This window comes from Calidris pugnax, unplaced genomic scaffold (assembly GCF_001431845.1).
Source record: "Calidris pugnax isolate Ruff unplaced genomic scaffold, ASM143184v1 scaffold273, whole genome shotgun sequence".
NCBI classification, from domain to species: Eukaryota; Metazoa; Chordata; class Aves; order Charadriiformes; family Scolopacidae; genus Calidris; species Calidris pugnax.
Window position 1 is genome coordinate 11,214,081 of NW_015094508.1, and position 16,315 is coordinate 11,230,395.

A 16,315-nucleotide genomic window follows, 5' to 3' on the forward strand; every position below is an offset into this window, starting at 1 on the left:
GTATCTTTCATAATGACACAAATCAGATACACCACAGGTCATATTTTACGCCATTTGGTCCACTGACAGTTTCATTTGCTTATCAGTGTTTCCAGAAATAAGCTGAATAAATGAGTTTCCAAATAGGAAACAAAGAACCTCTTTACACAAAGAGCAAAGAACAAAACACACAGACGATATTTAAAAGATCTCTCACTTTTTTCCTCATAAGTGGGAAATAAGTACACTTAGCTGTCTGCAACAGTCACCATTACAAACTTCTATGAAAAACCTCATTAAATAAAAATGCAAGTGACTGCTTCATGCATCCGTAAGACAGAGAAATACCTTTAGTGAAATGTTAATTTACAGCATATATTTTTTCCAAATGACACAGTTACCACATGAATAATGAGATCTCTCTCAGAAATATCAAAAGACTGTATAGTTATAGGATTAAACATAAATAGGATAATCCTGAGCTACATTAGCATGACCTTAAAACCAATAAAAACGCCTTCTGCAGGGTTATTTTTAACAGACAATGGTAAGCAGCTATTTTAAGCACAGTTTTATTACCAATCTGGCTTACTACTCTGCCCCAAAAACTTTTGCACCAACAGAAAACACTGTGGGTGGCAAAAGATTGCTTTAGCAGGCTTTCCCTATGAAAATATCTCAGGCTTGGGTTCCACAAATGCCCAGTTGTAATAAGAGACTTAAAAGGAAAGAAATGTATCTCCATTTCTCTTGCATGCAACTACCACGGTCACAACACTCTTTGGTTTCAGATTTGCTACTCCTGGTATTGGGTCAGTGATATGACCATTTACCACTTCAGTAAATGAGCAGTATGTTTTAACTTAAACGAAACATGTGCCCTAGCACAGACTATATACTTCTACAAAAAGTTAACAGAAAAATAAATTAAAATAGAGGAACTGTTCATCTCACACTTATCTTCTTAAAGAAGTCAGAGAAAAGAAAACCTAGCTTAATCAGTCAACACATTTAAATTTGTAGTGATGAGTTTATCAAAGTAAAAGAAAATTTCCCAAAAATCTGTCAGTTGGGTGAAACTGCTTTCCACAGACGGACTTAATAAAACTTCAAGTAACTTGTGGTATTAGCAAGCAGGAACCACAATTAATAATTAATACCAGTTAACTTAGTCCTACTGGCTCTGGAAAAGCCTGAAATGAAGTTCAAGAGTGACTAACCATTTCACACATCATCTGATGAACCCCATCTTCCCACATTTTGGTTGCAAACATCAGGAAGAACTATTTGCTTGTTCTCTTCTATCTGCTGGCTTGCATAATGTCTACAAAACTGTGACCCTGTTCACAATGGCATTTGAATATCTGTTTCCCTTAAAACAGCTTAGTTCTCTCCATGATTTCATGCTAAAATCCTGTTGATTTTAAGCAGATTTGAAATTAAGGTTAGAAGTTAAGTACCTTCCCAAATTGAAGCCTGGAAAATTTCTGCAGTGCACGACTCATAAGAACAAGAAAAGTTTAGCAGCTTATAATAAAAATAAACATTTCCCATTAAAATTAATTTTACCTAAATTTTGATAAAGTCTCCAAAATGTATGTTTTATTGAGATATTAATCTGTGTCACAACTTTAGATTGGAAAGAACATTATACTGTCCTCAAATCACTAGCGACAGTCTATTTCTTTAGATTTTGCAATGGCTTTTCCAACAAGTGTTTGAGCCAACCTCCAGCTGAAGTCTATTTCTCTCCCAAACTAGGCTTTGGTATACCATTCTCAAATCCTGGGGCATTTTTTTTTTTCCCATCTGAGTAAGCTTTAAGTCAAACCAAAGCACAATAGTGTAACTAAGCTGACACGTTAAGCAGGTGTTTGAAGAAGGACTAAATGCTGACGGAAGACAGCCACACTAGAAGGCTTTACCTGCCTTGTGCATAGTCCAAAACAACAAAATTAAATGGAAAGCTGTTATTTACTACTCACAAGTTATAGGAAATGAACTGAAATACCAGTTTACTTCTCTAGAAACATCATTAGAGCATTTGGAGAAAAGTAAATGGAAAATCTGCACACAGTACAGTTTTAAAAGGGTACTTTTAAAACTCAGCAGTACTAACAATTCTGCAGAGTCTTTATCATCGAAGTGAAGTAGTAAAATGTATCATTCCATACCCATTTCTACACAGGTCACCACATTTTGTGCAAGAAAACATTACTCTTAGACATTGTTTCAGGATATCCACTTGCCAAAGAAGCTGCAATTTTGCCAAACACTGTGCTAAAGAACTGCGATGCCCTAACCTGCATCTGGTTGTCCCTTCAGCTTCCTGACAGACTGCCAGCAGCTCCCTGTTTGTGCCTTCTGTGGTATTAGCTAACGCCCTCTGCTTCTTCACTAAGCATTTTATTTGCAGAACGGGCCTCTGTTGATGCTCTATTCCCATGCTTCTTGCCTGATCATACAGTAAAAATTCAGTACAGTTTGTAAGATCAAAATAACAACTCAACAGAATAAATCCTACTACCTGAAAAAAAGATAAAAATTTCCCATTCACTGAAAGGGTTTTCTATATATTAGTCAAAGGAGACAAACTGAACACAAACACACTACATTTCAAATTATGACGTTAATGCATACGAGTCTTGTAAACAGCAACTAAGACTAGCAGCAGTTTTTGGATTTGGACTGCCCTAAATTTACCTAAAAATAACAACAAAGCACCGAAAAAACCAACCACTCAAACAACAAAATCTATACTTTTATGTTAGGTAGTTTTTGAAGCTTTACTATTTTTCAACCGAAGAGCACACACACCCGTATTTACTTTAAAACACAGAAATACCAATACAGGAACAGACCACGATCTATCGGTCAATACCAGGCAAGACAAAAGAAGGAACAGGCAACCCCACAGTCAAAGATTAAGTGAACTTTTCTGCATAAAATGGTATTTATTTCCTACACATTAGCTATGATTTTTCCCAAATGCTGATTTACCAGTATTTTATAGTATTACATAACTGTGGCATTTCTCACAACCCGGGGCAAGGGTTTTAGTTGCTTGTTACACTTTCCATGTTAGAAATCCAGAAAAAATTTCACCAGCGCCCAAGGCTTGTTACTAATTACTTTTGCACACAGGTAGCTATACTTCACCAATCGTACTAGCTTCCAGCAATTTTGTCAGATTGTCCTGTTCCAGAAACTTCCTCTTCTAGCAGCTGAAGCTTCTCATCACTTCCTCACCATTTTCACATATCTTTCATGTATTCTCAATCAGCATAAATGTATTTATTTTTACATAAATACTGCTTTGCATGCTAACACAATTTTCTTTGTACTTGGCAGCCTGAAAGGAACAGCCATATGTGACACATAGCAGATGATTAAAACACAAAACATATAATCATGATGACTCAATTAAAAGGGAATGATGACTTGCTCTTTCAAAATTAATAAACTTTCCAACAACTGCACAGTGGTCATATGAGAATTGTGCAAACAGGCAGAAAGTAAAGTTTTAAACTGTCTTAACTCCTAACCTGTTAAATTGCCTAGTACAATAAAACAACCTAAGTCAAAATAAAATACAAAAAGACCAGAAAGATTTCTAATAGCAGCATGCAGGCCACATAAGCACAGTACTGCCAATTCTATAAATGAAGGCCCTGCCAAGGAGCCAGATGTAGCTAGCTAGTGGAATATCTCCTACAGCTTGGCTCTGGGGCACTTTATATTCCATACAATGACAAGGAAAACATAATACTGTGTATTTTATCTGGCTAGATGAATGTTTTCTTTCGATTTTTCAAGTCCATCAAAATTCTCCTATGAAGGAATAAGTAGATGCAAACGATATGCTCAAAATCCTACATATATTGGCACATTATCTTTCATTATCCAATCATTCACTTATGTAATGTAGTTATTTTAAGATTCTTGTCTTTCAGAGACAAAACAGATCACCACTGTTCAGTAACTCAACTGTTAGGATACACACTTGTAACATGGTGAAATTCAATGAGAGATGTTGCTCTGGTTTCAAAGGGCAAAGCAGAGAGGTGCTGTTCTGGTTTCAAAGGCCATCTAGCGTCAAGAAGAAGTTTTCCACTTCATACCTAAACTAATACAATGTAGCTAAGGATCTTCATTAAGAGGAAAAAAAAAACCCACCCAAAATTTTCTTAGTATTACACAAACTATCATTTGCTGTCTTCAAAAAGCTATCCAACGGCATTGTAAAGCATTTAGTTTTACAGATCTGTGCAAGCCATCAGATGACTAAATAGTCAGTGGTCAAACAAATGCTGAGGATAAATGAAAAAACCTAGTTACACTGCAGAAGATAAATGTACATAACTAAGTTTAAGACATATTTACAAATATCCTTCCTAAGAACTCCATCTAAGATTTGAACTTTGAATTTAAGTTCCAAGTACTGTACGCAATGTCGCAATGAGCAGTGCCACGGCCAAACAGCACAGCTGCAGCAACACCACCAGTCCTGAAACATGCTCAAAGCTCCCACTGCACTGATCCCAGCATTAGGCAGCTGATAACATCATTCCTAGATTTTTTTGCTCTAATGTTCAGGAAACGGTTTGGATCAGACACACATCAGGGTTGAAGAGCTATGATAAAAATGTCCTATATAAACGTCCTATCATTCTCAGAATGGCTAATTTATTTCTTCTGAAGCGTTCTCTACACATCTTTAGCTTATCCTGAAGCAAAGCCATGTACCTGATGTGGCAGCAGAATACTACCACAAGACCTGATTGTGATCTTACTACAGAAAAATGCTCTCAGCAAGCAAAACCTAATTCAGACGCACTTAATGACCAGAGGGATGGAGCATCTCTCCTATGAAGACAGAATGAGAGAGCTCGGGTTGTTCAGCCTGAAGAGAAGGCTCTGGGTAGACCTTATAGCTGCCCTCAAGTATCTGAAGGGAGCCTACAGGAGAGCTGGAGAGGGACTCTTTGTCAGGGAGTGTAGCTATAGGATGAGGGGTAACAGTTTTAAACTGAAAAAGGGGAGATTTAGATTACATACTAGAAAGAAATTATTTACTGTGGGAGTGGTGAGGCACTGGAACAGATTGCCTAGAGAACCTGTGCAAGCCCCATCCCTGGAAGTGTTCAAGGCCAAGCTGGATGGGGCTTTGAGCAACCTGGTCTAGTAGGAGGTGTCCATGGCAGGGGGGTTGGAACTCCATGATCTTCAAGGTCCCTTCCAACTCTAACTATTCTATGATTAATGATGAATACAGAATGTGGATATTAAAGAAATGTTAGTCTGCATACATTCTTGGCCTGTTTTCACATGACATTTCCTCTATGTGTTTTCTATTTAAAAAGGAAAAGTATTTGTTATGTTGCACTGCTCATCTCATGTAAGATTACTTTCACCACCTTATCAGCAATTGGCTGAATAGCTTCAGAAGCATGAAGAGCTACAGAAGCATTAATACCTTCCTTATAGCCCCTTCTGATCTTTAAAATTTCAATTCAGACTTTGCTTGCAAGTGAAGCAGTGTGAAAAATTAATGAAATATATTAATTTATTTAGATCAGTGGAGAAAAACCATGAGATAATATAGAAAGCAAAAAAAAACCTCATTATTTTTCCCTTTTGATTCTTTGTAATTCAAAAGGGAAAAAAAATCCCAAAGGGCTTATAGTTTCAATGAAGGAAATATTTATTATTATTTCCTTAAAATCTAGACAAAAAAATAGAGATAGTGTCAAAAAATAAATAATCTACTATTTTGGTTTTTTGTCTTAATTCATACAGAGCGAGTTCTACAGTTCTCAAGCTACTGAACTTACTCTTAAAAAGAAAATACCTTCTGAACAGTTGAGCTTACAGAGTAATCTCAAAGTCTGAAAATAAATAATTGAAATATCGATTTTTCCCAGGCTATTTACAATTATTGAATATCCCATAGTTAATTTATATTATTTTATAAATTACAGATTAAAAGTACACACAATTAATTCTGTTTTTAAGAAATGGTTTTTTTCTTCTTTTGTTTTGTATCTCCTGCTGTTTAATTTTTCATCTGTGGAAGTAGAATGGTATAAAGCCTTTGTTTAAATAAGTATGCCACAAAATTACATTTTTTTTTAAATAGTCTTAAAAACTCATAACAACACAGTTAAAATACTTACATCTCAGAGAGGTACACATGCATTAAGTGTGCATGTAAGCAGAAAAATATGTCCCCTCCACTGAGAAAACACAAATCCAAACAAGACTAAAAAAAACTAAATTCAAAACATAATGCTACCACACATTAATGAGTTCCAGTATTTTTGAAATTTCTTATTTTAGTAATTCCTGGTTAGTTAGCCATAATGTAGCATTCATGAAAATTCTGACTTTAAGAAGGTGACCACCACCCGTATAACTGTGATCTAATGTAAACATTTATTATGAATTAACAGGTAGCACTGACAGAGCAAGATACACAACAAAGAATCCACATCTGCATAACTGACAGCAGCCATGTACATACTTTTCCCTGAAAATATTTCCCTGAATAAAACAGAAATATTGGGACTTGATTTTTTTTTTTTTGGCAAGAAATGCATGCCTTTTATTAACATTCCCTGATGTTGACTTAAGATGATTCCCACAGTTTATACAAACTTTTACAATTCTATAAGTTCCATTTGAACACAAACGATCTGCTATTTGTACCACGGCTACAAGTTCCTGAATTGCCTCCACAGTAATTCCCCCAGAGTTTTCAATTCAAACGTGTGTGTACAACTAACGTAAGCAGCCTAAGACTGGCAACACACATTACAGACTATTATCCTTCATTATGGTGACTTTTGCCATGAAATTTAAATAGAAGTTTAAAGAGTGCAATGTCTTGCATTCAAATTTTAAAGCAAGAGGGTATTATTGTAATAATCTGTAACAACTTCCATTACAGTTTGGAGAGGCCCTATAATCTAATGCCCATTTCAACCACAACAGTGGTTTTTTCAACCTCTCATTCCAAACCTCAAAGTTTCCTACAAGCACTATAAATTTCTCCATAGTTAATTTCAGCTCACTGCAGCCATCTGTCTGTTTTTATATATCTTATGCACCTAATTTTTTGGATGACTTTGTCCAGGTTGGCTGTTACACTAAAATGTCCATTAGCGAAGTTTGATTTCACCACAGAATCAAGCCTTTAATAATTCTTGAGAAAGCTCAGCAAACCTTTTCTAGGTCAGCTATACCCTTGAACTGACTATGATCAGCAAGAGATAAATAGAATACTGCAGTAGCAGGGATATCATCAAGAAAACAGGATATAATTCTACCTCTCCTGACTGATTCCCTTTTATGCAAGAGAAAGATGATACTTGTCTTCTAATTTTGTTCCACAATAAAAACTCCCACTTTAATGAGAATTCATTGAAAGCACACACTCCTTTCATGAGCTGCCATCTCCTACCTGCATGACCTACACACTTTTTGTTCTAAGAGTATAATTTTACATGTTACATTATTCAAATGAGAATCACCTTAGTGGCGAGGATAAGAAAAAAGTTAACTTTTCTCCTACCTTCAAAAGCTGTTTGCCAATTGTTGGACTCATTTTTTCATCCACCATAAGAATTACTATGCCTCTGTCATCCATACCTCGGCGTCCTGCACGACCTGACATTTGAATATATTCACCTGAGGATATCTAGGATAAAATGAGAAAAAGAAAAAAAAAGAGCAAACATTACTTTTTGTTGAAAAATAGCAAGTGCTATTTGCAGTTATACAGTGATGACCATGATGTATAAACCTATACAGCTATAAAAAATAGCAAAGGAGAGTTATCCAAGACATGAACTTTTCACAGATTGAATTCACTACTCGTAACTGATCACTAAAGCTACTAAGATACAAATCCATGACTACAAATTGTCAGCAGCGTAAGTTAACTAATGCTGCCACAGATACAGTGATTTCTGTAACACAGCAGATCATTTTAATAAGCACAAAAAACATTGTCTAATGTCTTATATGATGGAAGGTTGCTGGACATAGTGGAGATTATTAAAATACAATACATCATCAACATACTGATAATGCATCTTCACCATCTTAATGTAATGTATCATTTCATTCAAATGATTCATATGTAACATTAAATACTGATAGCTAGTAAGAGCGGAATTTCCATGCTGACCAACCGTGAAACTGAAGAGGTTATTGTTACATCAAACCAGGACATTTATAAAGAACTGGAACACGGACAAGAGGCAGCTATAACTGGTTCCCTATGTCTCAGTAAGTTATAAAACAGGGCTTTTTCTGTCATCTGTGGAACTTGCATTCCCAACAACTGCCTAAGTTTCACCTAAAGTCAGATCTCAAAAACTATTTAAGGAACATGTGCCAAATCATTTAAAAAGCAAGAGTTCCACCTATCTGACACGTCAAAGGCAGCTAATTCTCACATATATCTTAAGGATATGTAATCAGACTGAACGACTTGTGAAAATAAACAGCCAAAACTGAGACTGAAGAGATGTTTATTTCATAACATGCATGTCAACTCACTTGTCCTGTTTACTGCAATTTTCTCATCTCTGAAAGATGAACCATTACACTTACTTAGAAAGTTTTGATGTAATAACCTGTACAGTCGTATTCTTATTTACATGTGAATCACCTACCTGGTTTAAATGCTTAAAACTTTTCAATTGTTTTCCAGCTGTTAAAGAACCTCTCTCTCCCTCCACACATTTCTGCCTTTCTGTGGGCTACCAAAAATACTCTGCTATAACAGAAAAATCAGTATTGTCCAGAGATGAATGATCTCTTTTCTTGGGTCTGTCAAAATCTAAATTTAGTGATCCTTATAATAAGATACTAAGCCCACTTATTCTCCATATTCCCCTGATGCAGAAGAAAATACTTGGGTCTCACAGTTTTGGACAAGTTGGGCAGAAGTCTTAGTGTAATCTAATGTCTACTGCTGCCTTTGATGACCTTTTTCTGTATCTATGTATTCTGTATATATTTTCTACTACATTGAAGTGGCTACATCAAGAGTAAATTTAATCCTAATCAGGTTTAAATAATGCAATTCAGATATTCCACAGAACCCGGTTTTCACTTACCCATCGGAAATCTTTTCCATCAAATTTGCTGGCACTTGTAAACAGCACGGTCCTGGCTGGCATATTAATTCCCATTGCAAAAGTCTCTGTTGCAAATAAGGCCTAAATAAACAGACTGAAGTTAAGCAAGCAAAAACAAATGCTCTTAAGCAAACGTGCAAAGAGTCAGAGATTGCTACACAAAACCTCTCCAGATTTTACAGTCAACATAGAATGGTTTTGGTCCCATTTTTAAATACTGAATGCACTTATTTCCTTTCTCCCTTCCCTTATTTCCTCCGGGAAAACATGAAAACTAGTTAGATGGGACCATGTGAAAGACTCCAAAAGAAAACACAAGAAAGTGCAAATTATATTAATGAAAACAAATAGTTGATTTCCACATTCAAAGTTTGCAAGAAGAAGATAGCAGCTACCTGAAAAAACCCTGCAACTTTTATGTAAGGTTAGATTTTTCTGAATGTATGTTCCTTAGGGCAATCAACAAACAGCTTGGTAAACGTCTACAGTCTTTTATATGAGGAAAATAAATCATAAAACAGCTGAAGACAAAGTTAGACATTGCAAATTTAAATACTTCAGAATAAAATCTGGAATACTTCAAACTAGAGCTATAACAGCGCGCTAACATAAGACATCCAAGGCAAAGTATTAAAGACTACAAAGTTTTTCTTATAGAAACCAAAAAAAAAGCCAAACCAGCTTCACAAATTCTTTTCTTTTTTTTTTCCCCCCAGATAAAGATGGAGGCATTTATGCAAATATTTGCATTTCTTTAGGGAAGGGAGCTGCACCAATCACACCAATTAAGCCACTGGAACAGGTACAGGCTTCCAGAGGTGCTGTGTGCATTTGCAGAACCCAGCATGTAGAGCCACAGAACAGAGCCTTTCCCTTCAGATGTCTAGAGCTCTTTTTAAAAATGCCTACTTCCCGGTCCAGACAATGTTCAGAGAAAGCTTTGGTAAGCACTAAACCATATGCTTAGAAGCATATCCAAAACATTTTTCAGTGCAATGAGTCGTTCACCTTTTTCAGTCAAGGAGCAGATCTCAACTATAATACTAGTATACATTCTGAGCAAAGACATACTTCTCAGTTTTTCAGGGTGACCAGGATTTTCTGTGTATTCACAACACAGAAAAACCTAAATATGGACATGAAATATATACCTTTATTAGGCCCTCAGAGAAAAGAATTTCAATGGTTTCTTTTAAGATAGGAAGCAGACCTCCATGATGGATACCAATTCCTCGCTTTAGAAGAGGAAGTACATGCTCAACCTGGGAAGAAACATAAAGAACAATAAACAAATTTTACTGTTAGTTACTACAAGATAAAACCAGTATGAAAAACCTCAACACTGCCCTTAGTGTCCATGTAATTCACTACTTCCTGATTTTAAGCACAATAAACACCTCTTCAGTATTATTTCCCAGTTAGAACTACCAATGATATGAAGGGTAAAGCCAGAGGCCTTAGGTCAGCTGTGAAGCTATGCCCTAACTTACACATGCAGTTGGTATTTCAATTTCCCTCTATATAAAAAAACCTGAACCTGCCTAATTGGAAATATTTTTTTGAAATAGTGATCCTGCTATGCATGAGCTATTTTGTTTCAGTTTTAGGTGCAGTGATGTTACTTATTGATACGTGCTGTAAAACAATGAAGTCAGCACCTATGAGGGCCATATAAGCTCTCATACTCAGGCTGTAAGTGACTGAATTAATCTCTTAAATTCTAAAAATATTATACTTCATACAATCACCTACATAAACTTAGCTTTGTATCTGTTTATCTCTTTAAAAACAAAGATTCTCATTAGCAATCTATTAACACTTGGTTACCACCCCAAACCTAATTCTGAGAATACGCTTTTGAGGTATCATTGTCTACAGAGACCGAAACAGGTTAGTTGGCTATAATGTCAGTTATAAGCTTACCAAACCTAGCCAATTACACCTTATACATTGGATTCTTATTTTCCATTTTTCTCAAGTTCACAAACAAAACTGTGATATCTGAAGCAAGTAGGCATGGCCAAAAATTAAATGTTTGGTTTTTTTTTCTCTCAAGGACAAATTGCCGTGCTTACAACAAAGTAGTGATGGACAAAAATACATAAAGGAAAGGAGGTAGACAGAAATTATAGTTCTAGTGTCTGTTACAGAAGTCCTGAATCTTACAATATTCTGTCCATTTAGAAGCCTGTATTTTTCCACTGTGAAGACAGTCATTACGCTTAGTCATTATACAATAAATTAGAAAGCAAATGCATCAACTTTTTGAAAAGCTCAGCAGTCAATACCTGATAAAGTGCATACTGTACTCTCATATGAACTACTTCCAGAGAGTTTTAATCCAGATATCTCCTTATAAGCTCTTATGTTTACTTTAAAAACTTAATTAGAAAAAAAAACACAAAACCCACAGGGTAGGAGCTTCATTGTTACTTTTGGCATATGCAATTTACTGGAATCAAAACTGGAAGGATCCTAAACACTGAGTCCTACTTCTCAAGGCCAAGGAGCAATGCAAGAGATATTAAAACACAGGGAGATGAATGAGAATATTCAGCGTATGATTTCTGTACCCACTACAAAAGACCCCAGCCTCTTAAGCTGCAGAAAACAAGAGAGCAGCCGCTACACCTGTTCAATCTCCACCCACCTGAGGAAGCTTTTTGTCTTCATCTGACAGACAATCAATTGCATTGTTGAATACTTCTTCGACCATCTTTTTTTCTTCATCTAAGAAGGCAATTTTTAAGTTATTACAAAATCTAAAAGGCTAATACCATATGTAAATAAAGTGTTACCACATTCTAGTATTTACAAAAGTTTACAATAAAAACAGCGTGGAAGACAGTGAAGTCTATACAAAACCACCCACAGAGGGTCAGACAATCAAGACTTGAATGTGAGCCCAAAGGAGCCTAACAGTAACCAGAAGTAGATGCTCAGGGAAAAGAAAAACAGAACAAACCTGGCAGAATAATCCAAACTTCAGCTACTTCCCAGCTTGGGATTTCTCAGTTTTACATACTTTCTGCCTATTTCATAAACCTCCCCATTTCTCTTCTAGACCTACTAGTTGCTGCCTGCATGTATATAGAGGCTTTTCCTCTTCTTCATTAATTCTCAAAGTTAACACCATTCCTACTTAAGTAGTACAAATATAAAAAATATATATGCAAAGATATGACTGAAGAAAATATATAAAAATGCATCTCTGCACTTGTGCATATCTTCACATTTCCTGGCAGAAATGGTTGCATTATTTTGCAACACTGAACCAGAAGGTGCAAAGACTAGATAAAGTAAGCAAGACCCTGGACAGTTCACAAATACGAATTCCTTATTTTTGTCACAACTCTTAACATTTCCGAACAGCAATGAACTTAAAACTGATTTTCCAAGCTTGGTCTTAACCCAAAATGAAAAAAATCTTTGTTTACCATTTGGGTTTTAATTTGAGGAGAAGGGGGAAGAAGGAAAGAAAGAAAACTGGATTGAATCATTGAGAAACGAAGGTCTAGTGGTTTGTACACAGTTGTTTTGACTTTGAGAAAAACCTCATTTTTCTAATAGATATAACATGAAAATTCTGGGAAATACATTTGTTATGATCAGTCTTCTACCATTACAGACAGAATTTTCTAGGAACTCTTGAGCTATTATTACAGTGAACATGATTTTGGAGAAAGAAATAGTTTAAAATAAAGACACCATTCAACATTTTGATGACCAAGTACTCTTTGTGCACCAACAGTTTCCTACTGAAAACAGCCTGATGATACCTAACCAGAGTAACACTTCACATCAAACTACACTGTGAATAAAGCTGTATTTTATTTATCTTTACCTGTATTGAAATCTAACTTTGTCATCTGAAGTGCATAGGCTTCGCAGTCTTTCTTACTAAAGCTGAAAATAATCACAGGTTGGAAATTCCTCTCCATGATCATCTTCACAATCTTAAAAACATTTGAAGGACCTGCAGAGAGAGTACATTAATTTAAAAGTAAATTTAGCAAAAAAAGGACCTAATGGAATAATTGAGACAGAAGCACAACTTGCATACAGCTTTCTTGTATTATAGAAAAAGTTAGTTTAGAATAGAATTCAAACTCACCTTTTGTTCCTCCTTTCCTGCCTTTCTGGTCCCCTTTTGCTAAGTCTCCCGCATCTCTAAGCACTTGCATTGCTGTATTAAAGTTATCTTCTCTGAAATCTCCCTAAATATAAAACACAACATTTGTAAGCAGTTACTTCTTACATAGTCCAGTTAAAAATACTCAGTGCTTTGCACAGCCAATACCACTACCCCATATTTACAGGCAGAAGAAAAACACAATGCATATCGTATTAAGTGAGTTTACTAGGTCAGTGACACAGCTGAGAACTACTTTGGTGTCTGAAATTACTGCTGATTGTTCTACCCACCACACCATCAACCATGCTAGACCTGCTGAATGTCACAATACCAAAACTGACTTTCAGGAACGTCTATATGAAACTACACTGCCTCATGAAGACCTAGCTTCAAGTGCAGTACTACTGTTGATGGTATTAGCTACTGCTCTGCAAGCCAATGAATTTTAAACAAGTCGTTGCTTCAAAATCATCTAAAGACACAAAAATATTTTGTCCCCTCAACCGAAGTTTAAATGCTGCTACATTGTCTTTTGAGTGAGCAACAGTACAAGAAACATCAGCTACTTCGCAGATTTACAGAAAGCAATGTACACTTTAGAAAACAAAGCAAGGATGAGAGTACTTAAGACACCTCAGCAAAGTATTACTCAGCTGACTACGTGATATAAGGTAATAAAACCAATCTCTTCTACAAGACTACAAAAATCCAACAGCAATTCAGAGATCAGTTGCCCATTTTCACTTGTTTTTAACACAAACATCCCTTGTATAGCCAATCCAAATTTTGCAAGAGATCAAGCTCGTGACTGAAATGCAAGCAAAAAGATCTTTCAAACAAATTTAATACTCCTTACATTTTCATCAACAACCAGATGGAGTCCATCTCCTCCTGCTGGGAATATATAATGCTGCAGTGGTGTGGGTCGATAGTCTGTGTAAATCACATGGCAAGGCTATAAAGAAAGAACAGCATACTCATAAATATTTAATGCTCTAATTGCATTGTAAAAACACTTGCCTGATGGAAAATCCAATACTTTACTATTAGGATACATCTTTCTAAAAGCCAGAAAGTAAGCCTTACAGAAACTAAACCAATACATTTTCTTTCCAGAATACGGATTTTGTACTAATGATGTTACTTAACAAAACCATAGTTTGCAAATCCTGTAGAAGAAAGTAAGTCAGCTACAAAAACCTCTCTCATGAACACAAAAAGTAAGGAGAAGCAACATTTCTTTCTGTATTATTACACAGACTCAAAATCCTAATACCTTTAAAACCAAAGGAAAACCTGTTAATTTTTATTTTGTCAAAAAGCTTGTAGCATTTCTTATACCACCTAAAAAAGCCACCTGGTAGACTTTAAAAAACATTTAAGGTTTTATTGCACAGAGAAAGCTTGTTAAGAAAAAAAGTAGACAAAACGCTTCTCTCAAAACATTCATTATGTAAACCTGCTTTAAAAAAAAAAAAAAAAAATCAGTCTAGTGTTCTGCAAAAGCAAGTCAAGGTTTTGTGCCAAGCTTAAATAGACATCTCTTATACTACACTCCTTCCATCATAAACACCACAAGAATCAATCCCTGGGGCATTTTTAAAACTGGACCCACGTCTTGTGGATATTAACATTCCTAATTCTAATTCCCATATCTTTGCTGCAAAAGCATCTCATAAACCAAATAAACCTAATTTTTACAGGACAGGATAGATTTCTTACATTCCTCTTTTCTCACTTTGTTTGCATGCATATATAGTATTTTCTATGGATTTATGATTTACTTTTGATTTCCGTATGGCCTTTTACAGAGCTCTTCAAAAAATTCTCCAAATAACCTCTTGTCTATCAGCCCTCTGAAAATCATAGTATGTTCACCGTGTTTCATAATTCAGAATGTTTCTTCAAATCTAGGTAAGTGTGGAAAATAAACATTAAACAAGCAGCTTTAACACTGCTATGTAGAACCATGTAGTATAGCTGCAAAAGCTAGGAACCACAGAAGCCAGGAGTGATCTCTAACATTATTTATAAGCAATTAAAAAGACACTCAAAGGTTTGGGTCTCATCCACCAAAGAGATAGTGTTATGCCACAAGACAAGAATGGAGGTACAGCACATCAGAAACTGTACCTGTTTGTGAAGATGGCAGATCCACTCAGCAAACTGACGGGCATTTGGAATAGTCGCAGAAAGGAACACATAATGAACGTTGTCAGGGAGCAAAATAATTGTCTCTTCCCAAACAACACCACGTTCTGAAAACAGAAAATTCACATGGGAAATTTATGTGGTTAAAGCCTATTTCTCCACTCTGAAGCCAAAGAACAGCATGCTTAAAGACAAAATAAAACAAAAACTAAGAAAAGCCTGCCCTATAAAAATGGGGAATACCAAATGACCTCAAAGCAGCTTTTGCCTTGGCAAAGAAAACACAGACTGCGATACACAATAACCATCTTATATACATACAAAAGAAAACTAATTGTGACCGATTTATGCACAAAGATGATCCGTTTTAAGAGAGAGAACAAAGATTTAATTATTCAAAAGGAAAAAATTGTGCTTGGGGAAAAAAAAAAAAAAAGATTTCTTTAAAAGAAAAATTGTGCATATAGGATACCTGAATCTCTCATGTAGTGGATTTCATCAAAAATAACCCATGCGACCTCTCGCATAACCTCAGAACCTCTGTAGAGCATACTTCTCAAAATCTAGGCAAGGGGGATAAAAAAAATAAAGACATCCATCACATGAAGTAACAGTCACATGTTACAGAGATGTCAGTAAGAAACTGCCAGAATTTTTGGTTCACATTTACATGGCAATATGAAATCTCATTTTGCACGAAACTTAAAAACATTTAAAGATTGGCTATGAAATGCTTTCCAAGCTGATTCCAATCTAACAAATCTCATGATATAAGATGAATCAGTTTTCCTGCAAGAACAGTGAAGGAACATAAAAGAAAATACATTATTTTTCTCTCAGCCTCTATACAGTAGCATATTTGTTACAGGCTTACAGATCTACTTCTGCCAAGCCTCCTTCT

General features: G+C 35.6%; 1 protein-coding gene across 1 annotated transcript in view; it reads right to left on the reverse strand.

Moving 5' to 3' along the window:
- SKIV2L2 (superkiller viralicidic activity 2-like 2 (S. cerevisiae)) overlaps positions 1-16,315 on the reverse strand; it is a 47,091-nt gene that overhangs the window by 23,928 nt on the left and 6,848 nt on the right. Inside the window, exons 7-15 of the mRNA XM_014964995.1 lie at positions 15,887-15,977; positions 15,397-15,521; positions 14,120-14,218; positions 13,243-13,345; positions 12,973-13,104; positions 11,779-11,858; positions 10,280-10,390; positions 9,108-9,209; positions 7,553-7,678 (exon numbers count right to left, since the gene is read on the reverse strand). Coding sequence (XP_014820481.1) covers positions 7,553-7,678; positions 9,108-9,209; positions 10,280-10,390; positions 11,779-11,858; positions 12,973-13,104; positions 13,243-13,345; positions 14,120-14,218; positions 15,397-15,521; positions 15,887-15,977 — 969 coding nt within the window. The remainder of the gene's footprint in view (positions 1-7,552; positions 7,679-9,107; positions 9,210-10,279; positions 10,391-11,778; positions 11,859-12,972; positions 13,105-13,242; positions 13,346-14,119; positions 14,219-15,396; positions 15,522-15,886; positions 15,978-16,315) is intronic.